At 47.0% G+C, this 11,568-nt stretch overlaps 2 protein-coding genes across 2 annotated transcripts; both read right to left on the bottom strand.

Annotated features, from left to right (window-relative positions):
* Positions 1-308: 308 nt before the first annotated feature.
* Positions 309-1,522, bottom strand: LOC132383768 (histone H3-like). Its single transcript, XM_059954971.1, has one exon. The coding sequence runs from the start codon at positions 1,433-1,435 to the stop codon at positions 1,025-1,027; it is 411 nt and encodes a 136-aa protein (XP_059810954.1). The 5' UTR covers positions 1,436-1,522; the 3' UTR covers positions 309-1,024.
* A 552-nt stretch (positions 1,523-2,074) lies between these two features.
* LOC132383833 (histone H4) lies at positions 2,075-2,441 on the bottom strand. Its single transcript, XM_059955042.1, has one exon. The coding sequence runs from the start codon at positions 2,436-2,438 to the stop codon at positions 2,127-2,129; it is 312 nt and encodes a 103-aa protein (XP_059811025.1). The 5' UTR covers positions 2,439-2,441; the 3' UTR covers positions 2,075-2,126.
* Between the last annotated feature and the right edge of the window lie 9,127 nt (positions 2,442-11,568).

Here is an 11,568-nt window from a genome sequence, read left to right on the forward strand (position 1 = left end):
CAGAGCCACCCACATCTCAGAAAAGAGCTGATTCGGAGTGTTGTGATTCCCGCGCCGGGTCCGATTGAGAACTCAATGGAACCCGAGATTGCCGGTACCTCTGACATTTGGTGCGGTGTCTGAAATGAAACGTGGATGCCCGAGCTGAGATTGAGAGATAAGGGATGTGGGCGATTTCAGGCCCAATTCCTTCTCCGATCTGGGAGAGAGTGACAGACATTGACACCAGCGGAGATTCAGCTGAGTTGATTGGGAACTGCTGAAACCTACGCGAGAGGGTAGGGGGCGTGTTGAGAGAGGGATCCGTCTCTGGGACGGACTGCAGCGGGAGGATGTATGATAAAATACCCGGTGGCATTGTCGACTGACCTTCATGCAGGCCCAAGCTACAAAACTACATTGTTAATTTACACAAAACTCCAATATCAACAATGTACAAGATAGTGAAATCTAATTTAAAAAAATCACTATTTCCTGGTAGTCACCGCCCCCTGAAAACCCCCACTGTACCCCTCGCGTCGGCATGCTCCACTCCAAGCACAGCGGGTACGAACGTATCCCCATGTCCAAACCAAACAAAACGGTAACAGCCGCACCAGCTGTACATGACAGGTTTGTGGGAGAAGTGAAGGGCCAGATGAGACCCTGACAGGGAGGGAAGCGCGTTAATCTCTGGATGCATTCAAGAGTGTTAGAGATTGCTCTTATAGACAGCGGAGTCAAGGGATATGGGGAGAGGGCGGGAACCGGGTACTGATTGTATATGATCAACCATGATCTCAGTGAATGGCGGCGCTGTCTAGAATGGCCGAATGGCCTACTCCTGCACCTACTGTCTATTATTTTGTATCCCTCGCTGAATTACCTAGTCTGCACAGAACTGATGTTCGGGGTCAATTAGTGCAAAATCGATCGGCAGGACAGGTCGCTACTACAATAATGATCAGCAAGCTGCAGCCCTTTCCTTTGCCGTGGTAGTGGCTCTTAAAAGAGCCTTTTCTGGTGTTCGGTGTGTAGGCTGGGCTTAGGCGCGCTCCCCGCGGATGCGGCGGGCCAACTGGATGTCCTTGGGCATAATGGTGACTCGCTTGGCGTGGATGGCGCACAGGTTAGTGTCCTCAAAGAGACCGACCAGGTAAGCCTCACTTGCCTCCTGCAGGGCCATGACGGCCGAGCTCTGGAAACGCAGATCGGTTTTGAAGTCCTGAGCGATCTCCCGGACCAGGCGCTGGAAGGGAAGTTTGCGGATGAGCAGCTCGGTGGATTTCTGGTAGCGCCGGATCTCCCTCAGAGACACGGTGCCGGGCCGGTAGCGATGAGGCTTCTTCACTCCGCCGGTGGCGGGAGCGCTCTTCCGCGCCGCTTTGGTCGCCAACTGTTTGCGAGGAGCTTTTCCGCCAGTCGATTTGCGCGCTGTCTGCTTGGTGCGGGCCATTCTGCTTCAGGAGTGAGAACACGGGCTGAAATACAGGAACAAGATAGACGAAACGGGCTCCAGCACAGGCTTTTATACGGCTGGGAAGGGCCGTCCCACCGCTTATGATTGGCTGAACACCAAATGTCTATTAAAAGATCTAGTTGTTGCGATTGGTTGATTATTTCATGCGGGCTGGTGGTGAATAACAATCTACGACAAAATGGGAAACTGTTAACTGGCGGTCGGACTTCATCCAATCAGAATGCACTGTGATTGGCGCCCGATTAATTTCAAATCGCCCGCCAATTTCAGTGCACCCAGGAATGGTGCTTGATAACTTTTTATTTACAATTAATTCTATCATGGATCATGTATTTTCAGTTTCATTTAATATCTAATTCCCTCAGTTAAGATTTGAATGCATGATTACGGAATCGACTCTCTAAACGACTTAACTGATTTCTGTCCGAGATGGACAGAATGATTAAGATCGATATAAATGCATCCAGCATTCACGGTAATCACCGCCTGGAAAGGCACAATCGCAGCTATATATATTTCAAGCGTAAAGATTAATCTGTTTCAAATGAAACCAGATGAATATATCGATAAAAATAATTAAAAGGTTGTGGACACGGCTCCGTCTGTGAGGCGGTGGGTGGCTCTTAGAAGAGCCTTTGTGTTGTTCTCGGGAGGAAGTGGGAGTTTTTCAGCCGCCGAAGCCATAGAGAGTGCGGCCCTGGCGTTTCAGAGCGTACACCACATCCATGGCAGTGACCGTCTTGCGCTTGGCGTGTTCAGTGTAGGTGACCGCATCCCGGATCACATTCTCCAGGAAAACCTTCAGCACCCCGCGGGTCTCCTCGTAGATCAGACCCGAGATCCGCTTGACGCCGCCACGGCGAGCCAGACGCCGGATGGCCGGTTTGGTGATGCCCTGGATGTTATCACGGAGCACTTTACGGTGCCGCTTGGCTCCGCCTTTGCCCAGTCCTTTGCCTCCTTTCCCTCTGCCAGACATGACGCTGCTTCACTCAGGTCGCTGCTCAGTGACAAACCGACTGCTGATGTCTCCTTTTATACACAGCGCCCCGACCTGCCTGAGAAACGCACAGAGAGACAGAGGCGGGGAGGGGAGGAGACAGAGTCAGAGTGACGGACAGAGCCGAGAGCGGCCTCTCATCGCCCAGCTCTGCCTTCACTTTACCACACCCGCTAATTTCCAACGGTCTATCCGACACAAAGCGCTCCAGCTCCATCTGTGTCCTCTGATCCTAGACTCCCCCACTGTAGGAACCATCCTCTCCACATCCACTCTATCTGTGTCCTCTGATCCTGGACTTCCCCACTGTAGGAAACATCCCCTCCACATCCACTCTAGACAGACAGAGAGACATACTTTATTGATCCCGGGGGAAATTGGGTTTTGTTACAGTCGCACCAACCAAGAATAGTGTAGAAATATAGCAATATAAACCCATAAATAATTCAATAATAATAAGTAAATTATGCCAAGTGGAAATAAGTCCAGGACCAGCCTATTGGCCCAGGTTGTCTGACACTCCGAGGGAGGAGCTGTAAAGTTTGATGGCCACAGGCAGGAGTGACTTCCTATGATGCTCAATGTTGCATCTCGGTGGAATGAGTCTCTGGCTGAATGTATTCCTGTGCCTAACCAGTACATTATGGAGTGGATGGGAGTCATCGTCCAAGATGGCATGAAACACGTAGACACTGGAAGATTTCTGGAAATTTGCTGATTCTCCTGCTTTAAATTATAGGAAGTGCTTTTCCATACCGCAAATCCCCGAGGACCTCGGTCTGTCCCTCCCCGGCCCCATGACCAGTTCGAGCGTCCTCACACACAGCAGTTGGTGGGCAAGGGTGCAGTCACATCCAGTGATGAGAGGGTTAATTCAATAGAACAATTGTTCCCCTGGGTCTCGAGGGAAATGAAAGTCCGGTCACATAAAGGAACAGGATACATCGGCAGATATAAGGATATATAGACCTCGCTTTGGCGCCTTCTAAAGCCCAGGTAAAGTGGTGGCTGAGGAGCTGGTGTGAGGTGGGTGAGGGCTTTAGATACGAGGATCATTGAGGTCCCGAGGGAAAGGTGAGACGGGTCCAAGGAGGGGAGCCAATATGGGAGCTTTCTTCATGCTACACGGGAGGGTTTAAATGAGCAGGTATCAGGTCCTACACAGTGATTTTTGAAAAATAGGTTAAAAAGCAGGACTTCCAGGATTGTAATTATCGAATTGTGGCCCAAACCTTGTGCTGGTGTGGTGAGGAAACAACTGCTGCTGAGGAACTGATGCAGGAGGGAGGTCTTCAGATTCTTGGATCAATGGGCTCCCTTCCAGTCAGGTGGGAGACTGGGACAAACAAGGCCATTTCCATCTGGACCGGAGGGGAACCAATATCCTCACCAGGAGGTTTGATGGTGTCACTTGGCGGAGTTGGAACTGGAGTAGCAAGTGGGAGAATGTATGTATGACAAGACAGTCTGAAAAGAACGAGAGCCAATGTCAGGCCAATAAACATGGTGGGATTGATGGGCTGAAATAAGTTTATTTCAACATTAGGAGTATTATGTTGTCGGACGTTCAGCTCAACATCTCTAGGTTTCATTGTTTTACATGTGAGTGGGGGGAAGGGGGGTTATAAGATGCAGAGGTTACCCCACTGGGAAAGTCACAGCAAACTGGGGGGCTCACTTACAGAGGCAATCTACAGTCACACGGACTGGATTATAGTATTGGCCCCCAATAACCACCGGGAGGTGGAGGAACACAGAGGTTTATGTTTAGGGAGAGGTGCAGAACAGAACTGTCATAGTGGGGGGCTTTATCTTCCCTCGAATTGACTGGATCTTGTTCAATGCTGAGATGCTCAAGATTTCTTCAGCGATTCCGAGGAGTGTTTGAAACATTATGTACAGAGCCCCACCAGAGGCGAGAACAGACGGGAATTAGTTTAGGGAAACGAGCCAGGCCAGCTGACGATCACCATTTATTTTGTTCATTAGTTATGAGTAAGACTGAAGCCAAGGGGCATTGATTGGGAGCAGCCACTGTCAGACAAGTCGACATCTGACATGTGGGAGTTGTTTAAAGACCAGCAGCTCAGAGTTCAGGATCAGCATGTTCCTGTAAGGAGTAAGGACAAGGACGGTAAGGTAAGGGAACTTTGGATGAATGGAGAGATCCTGAATTTAGTCAGAAGGATATGGAAGGTTTATGAAGCTAAAATCAGACTGGGTATCTTTGGAATATAAAGATAGCGGGGAAATGCGAAAGCTGGTGATAGGAAAGGCCAAATGGGGCCTCAAACCGTCCTCGTGGAGTGGGATCAAAGATAATCCCAAGGCCTTTTGATTTATATTAGTTAAACAGGGATAACCAGAGACTGGAAAGGTCCACTCAAGATTAAAGGAGGAATGATGTGGTTGAAGTCAGACCAAGTGTCTGAGGTACTAAATGAGTCTGTTGTATCAATATTTACCGAGGAGTAGGAATTGAATGTCAATGAAAACAGTGCGAGACATGCTAATATGCAGAGACATGTTGAGATTAAGGAGGAGGCTGTGCTGGGACATCTGAAAAGCAATAAGATGGAGAAGACTCGAAGAACTGAAGGCATATATCCTTCAATAGTGAAAGAAGCAAGTGAGCAGATTGCTGGGGATTTGACAAAGATCTATGTCGGGGGTCCCCAACTTTGTTTGCACCGCGGACCCATTTAATATTGACAATATTCTTACGGACCGGCCGGCAGGGGGGGGAGGGGTAGGGGTTTGTTAATATATACCAGAATACAGGTGAAACTATAAGTCACTAGTAAGTGGCTAATTAGTACACTCAATTTCATTTCTAAAAGGGTTTATCTAAAGAATTTAATATTAAACAGTGCATATTTTCCTCCCATGAATATAGAGATAAGTCAATTATAGGGCACTTATAAGTCAATAGCATCATAACATTTTAAGTAACGCTTGGATATTAAACACCCAGCACCTATTATCCTCATATGAACATATAAAATCATTGCAACACACCAATATCGGTGTATCACTAAGAGTCCTGGGCTTGTTTCCCTGCAATAAGGTGGTCTCATCGAGGGTTAATGGGAGACACCAATACTCAAAGGCGGTTCCTTATGTCCTGATGAAGGGTCTTGGCCTGAAACATCGACAGTGCTTCTCCTTATAGATGCTGCCTGGCCTGCTGTGTTCTACCAGCATTTTGTGTGTGTTTGAATTTCCAGCATCTGCAGATTTCCTCGTTTTTGCTCCTTATATCCAGTCTATTCCGCAATTTAGTTTTTGTTGCATTCGTTGCAGAAAACCCTGCTTCACAGAGATATGATTTTGGAAACGGAAGCAACGTTTTCAGTGCTTTCATGGCTATCTCAGGATATTCAGCCTTGACTTTGATCCAGAATGCCGGCAGAGATGTTACATCAAACATATTTTTCAGCCCATCGTCATTTGCAAGCTCGAGGAGTTGATCTTCCCGCGCTGACATGGATAGTTGTCATTCTGCCCTGAAGTGACAAATTGAGTTCATCGAGCAGGTTGAAGATGTCACACAGATGAAAGAGTTTTGCTATCCACCCCTCGTCACGTGTGCTTCCAGTGGTGACGTTTTTCCTGAAAGAAATCTCTGTAGCTGCTCTCTTAACTCAAAAACCTTGGCCAGGGCTCTCCATCTTGATAGTCACCTGACTTCAGTGTGAAAGAGAAGGCGTTTGTGCTCTGCATCCATTTCTTCACAAAGCTGCTCAAACAGACGTGAGTTAAGGGCTTTTACTTTGATGTGATTGATAACTTCAACGATGTCACTAAATACGCTGTTAAGATCAGGTGACATTTTTCGGCGAGCCAGCATCTCCCTGTTTATGACAAAGTTTGCAGACTGGCATTCAGGAGCAACCTCTTTGACTCGAGTAGTGAAACCAGACAGCCGTCCAGTCATAGCTGCAGCCCCATCTGTGCATATTCCAACACAGAATGACCAGTCCGGTTTGCCTAACATGTAGTCATTCAAAGACATGAACAGTTCTGCCCCAGTTGTGTTAGTTGGCGGTAGCATTGCGCACAATGTATCCTCGTGCACATCGTCTTGAAATATATATCGCACATAAACCAGCAGTGTTACCTTGTTGTCGCATTGGTAGACTCATCGACCTGGATAGCATACCATGGTGACTCGTTAAGCTGTTCTAACATCTATGCTTCGATGTCCTCCGCTTTGTCATCAATTCTCCTTGAAACTGTGGTAGCTGGAAGAGAAACCTGTGCCATCTTGTTAGCAGCAGCTTCTCTCAACAGTTCACAGCACATGTCCTTGGCAGCAGGCAGAATCAATTTTTCCCCAAAGGTGAAAGGCTTCTTAGCCTCAGCAATATGGTTAGCCACTAACTATGACGCTCTCAGAGCAGCAGCATTTGTGGAGGAGTTGGCTCTCAGCACTTGCTTCTGCCCCGCTTGCTCACGTTTTTTCCACTCAGAAAACTCAAAGGGTTTGTCTTTAAGTGCAGGGAGCTGGGACTCAAGATGCCGAAGCAGTTTTGAGGGCTTCATTGCCTCATTAGACAGCATGTCTCCACATATCACACACAGGGGCTTGGAGCATACGAGTCACCGGTCACAATAAACCCATATTTTATGTGCGACTCGTCGTATTTTCTGTTGAAGGAAGCTTTCTTTTTTTTTGTAGTCTTGGCCTCAGCCGTCTCTGCGTGGTCGTCATCATTGGGCCTTTTATGTCCCCCACCACCTCTTCCAAAGAAACTCTCAAGCGACGTTTGTTTTTTACTCATACCGACTGATGACCTTGTGTGCGTTCAAGTTCAACAGTGGCATGACAGGGAATGAGGAAAGGTGAAGCTGACTCATATCGTTTCATATCACCAAATCATATTGGTTCTTCACAGCCCGGCAGCACGTGTTTTGCGGCCCGGTGGTTGGGGACCACTGATCTGAGACACTCCAAATTTGTTTTGAGGTGACAGACAGGCAGGCACTCTGTGAGCCACATGGAGAGGACATTGATGGGCTCACAGAGTGCATCACTGGTTACATCAACTTCGGTGTGGACTGCAATGTTCCAGCAAGAACTGCGTTATTCAAATAACAAGTCATGGGTAACAAAAGACATTAAGGACATCCTGAACACTAAAAAGAGGGCATTTAGAGATGGAATTAGGGAGGAGCTGAGGACAATATAGAGGGACCTGAAAGCCAAGATCAGGGAGGCTAAAGACAGGTGTAGGAGGAAGCACGAGGAAATCTGCAGATGCTGGAAATTCAAATATCCATGGTCAACCCTGACGCAGCAGAGGGCCTTCACTAACGTGTCTGTCCATGGCCTCCTCTCCTGCTACGATGAGGACAACTACAGGTTGGACGAGCAACATCTCATATTCTGATATTGATTTCTCCAAATTTCAGAAATCACTGCCCTCTGTTTGCACACATTCACTGAACTACTATTTTTCTTCTGACTTTTCCCCCCATTCTGGTGCCATTTACCCCCTTCACCATTCCTCACGCACCGTCATGACCAGCCCATCAACTCTCTCTGGTTCTCCACCTCCTTCGTGTCATCCCATGGTTCAACGTTCTCTCCTACTGGATTCCTTCCTCTTCATCTCTTTGCCTTTCCTGTCTGTCACCCAGGTCTTCACATCATCATCCCTCCGCAAAACAACCCCCGCCCCCACTCACCTGTCCTCCTCCCCCTCCCCAGCACCTTATTGTGGCTTTAGTCCCTTTCTTTCTAATCCTGAAGAAGGTTCTCAGCCCGAAATGTTGACTCTTTGCTGAGTTCCTGCAGTATTTTGTGCGTGTTTGTGTCAGTCTGTGTGTTGATTAAGCTGATCAAACTGGTACAGTCAAAGAGGAATTTGTGGAGTGGTCAGAGACAGTTTCTTAGAGCAGGACTTTACACAGGAACAAGACATCTCATATGTAATCTGTGTAATGAGGTGGGATTACAGAGAGATCTTGTGGTGACTGATCCCAGAAGAAGTGATCACAATGTGGGTGAACTCCAGACCACAGATTGAGGGTGCACACAAGGGTCCAGAACCAGTGTCCTCAACCTAAATAAAGGCAATTACAGAGACGTGACAGTGGAGCTTTCTGGGGCAGATGGGGTAAATATGCTTAGGGACAGGTCAGTAATGAGCAGTGGCGATGTTTAAGGAGACTGTTCATAACAGTCAGCAGACATTGATCCCGATTCTACAGAGGGATCACAGAGAGCAAAGAACGTTCTGTGGTCAATGAAGGTCAAGGGAAACATTAAATCAAAGAGCATAAAAAGAGGCAAGGGTTGGCAGGAGAAAAGAGGATCAGGATTTTTCCAGGAACGAATGATGAGACAAAAGCTAAAACTAACAAGGAAAAAGCAGATAGGTTAACTCAGTAATTTTAATTAGTGTTCACAGTGGGGACACAGCAAACATCCCAGAGATATCGAACAGTGACATTTCAACATTGTGCCATAATGTGTAACAATCACCATCACAAGGGTGAAACTAATGGGACTAAAAGCAAACATTTCCAGGTCCCAACGACCGGCACTGAAGCCTAGAGAGAAAGTAGAGACACTGAGGTCTGTCAAAACTCACTGTCACGGAAAGGTCCCAGTGGAGTTGAAAACCATTGTTGAAGAAGGGTGGAAGATAAAAAGCAGGTGACTGTAGTCCAGTTAACTTCACTTCAGCTACTGGAGTCTATAATCTGTGAAGAAATAACAAGTCATTTAGAAAAGTTTAATGTGATTGAACTGAGTCAACAGGGTTTACAGTCAGATTCACACAGCACAGAAACGAGCCCATCAGCTCAAATGGTCCACACTGACCAAAGTTCCCAACTGAGTTTGTGGTCTGTAACCCCCTCACCACCACATTAAGAACAAGGCTATCCTCCTCCTTATCCCATATCCTTCAAAACCTTTCCTTCCCATCTACCTGTCCAAGTACCTTTCTTAAATATACCTGACTCAACCATCCCCCTGGCAGCTCACTCCATACACTGACCAGCCTGTGAGTGGAAAAGTTGCCCTTCAGGTTCCTATTAAATCTCATCTCAAACCAATGCCTTTCAGTTCTTCATTCCCCTACCCTGAAAAAAATATTGTTATCTTTGACTCAACCCAGGCCGCTTATTATTTTATACACCTCTGCAACTTCTCCAACTTTCCAAGGAAAATGATCCAAAACGCTTCCCACAAATCAGTCCTTCGAGATCCAGCAACATCCCCGTAAATCAACTCTGCACTCTTTCCAGCTCAATGGTGCCTGTCATACTGCATGATCACTAAAACTAAACACTATTTATGAAATGCGGCCAAACCAACGTGTTGTACTACTGCACCATTTCATCCCAGCTTCTATATTTGGTGCCCTGACTGAAGGCCAGTGTTCCAAAAGCCTCTTCACCACCCTGTCCATCTGGAACCTGGTTTTTGTCTCTGTAACCTGGGTTACTGAATGTTATGTCATGTTTGACAAACATACCAGAGATTTGAGACTTTACAGGGGAAGTTGGAGAAGTGGTGATTTTGGATTTTCAGGAGCCATTTGCCAAGGTGCCACATGAAAGGCTGGTGCACAAGACCAGAGCTCAGTACTGGGAAAGAAGTGTGTTAATATTCACTGAAGACTGGTTATCTTACTGAGACAGAATAACAGGTCTGTTTCAGGCTGGGATGACATAACTACTGGAGTGTTAAGGTGTTGCCTGCACAACAAAATAGAGACGGGTGCAGTGAGGGGTTCATAAGACCATATATGACCAAAGTTCAGAGGTGTATGGTTCATTGACATTTCTTGCTAGGGCATAAGAGCAGAGAAACAGAGCAGTGTTGTTACAGTGTCAGACAAATGCTCATTGATGGATTTTGGGAACTTAAAGCAGGTCAGGACATACCCAGTGAATGGCAGGGTCCTGAGGAGTGTTGATGAAAAGATAAACCTGAAGCACAGGTAAATAGTTCCCTGAAAGTGCCAACACAGGGAGACAAGGTGGTGAAGAAGGTGCACGACATGCTTACCTTCATTGGCAAAGGCTCTGAGAGGAGTTGGGACATCACATCACAGTTGTACAAATCAATAATTACCCCACATCAGGAGTACCCTGTACAGTTCTGGTCACCACGAGAGGAAGGATGTGATTAAGCTGGAAAGGTGCAGAAACAATTCACAGGAATGTTACCTGGACTGCGGGCTTGAGTTACAAGGAAAGATCAGACTGACTGGGACTGTTTTCCCTGGAGTGAAGGAGGCTGAGGGGAGACCTGACAGAAGTTTATAAAACTATGAGAGGTGCAGTCAAGGTAGATAGTCAGTATCACTTCCCCTGGGTAGAAATATCAAATATGAGAAGGCACAGCTTTGAAATGCCAGGGTGAGAATTTAAAAGTGTATTTCAGGGCAGGTAAGATTTCTGTTTCCATACAGCGAGTGGTGAGGGCCGAATACAGGTTGCCATAGGGAGTGGTGGAAGTAGATATGATAATGACATTTAACAGGGTTTTAGATAAGCCATGAAAATTCAGAGAATTGAAGCACATGAATTATACGCAGGCAGAAGAGATTTAGTTTCATTTGACATCGTGTTCAGCACAGACGTCATGGGAAGAAGGGCCTGTTCCTGTGCTGTACTGTTCTGTGTTCTCGGTGAGCCTCAGTGACGGGGGAGTCTTTAGCCGGGGTCACAGACAGGAGTATCTGTGGCAAGGAGAGAGACTGCAGGATGGTGCATTACCCCCCTGGTACCAGGGCCAAGGATGTAACTGAACAAGTACAGGCCATTCTGAAAGGCCAGGGTGAGCAGCCAGAGGTCGTGTCCATATTGGTTTTAACAAAAGAGACAAAGGGACTGAGGGAGTTGGGGAAAAAATTAAGTAGAAACTCTGTGGTGAGGAGGGGGGTAATCCCAGTGTCACCTGCTAGTGCGGGAAGAAAGAAAAAGCTGGTACAGTTATATGTGTGGCTCACAAGCTGGTGCAGGACGGAGGATTTTTGTTACATGGATCATTGGGCTCTCTTTCAGGAGAGGGGTTGGGAAGAGTGAAAGGTCAGTAGTGGAGTTGACAGATGTGGATCAACACAGAAAGTAAGTCCAAATAGATGAA

The sequence above is a fragment of the Hypanus sabinus genome, chromosome 31 (assembly GCF_030144855.1).
Source record: "Hypanus sabinus isolate sHypSab1 chromosome 31, sHypSab1.hap1, whole genome shotgun sequence".
Taxonomy (NCBI): Eukaryota; Metazoa; Chordata; class Chondrichthyes; order Myliobatiformes; family Dasyatidae; genus Hypanus; species Hypanus sabinus.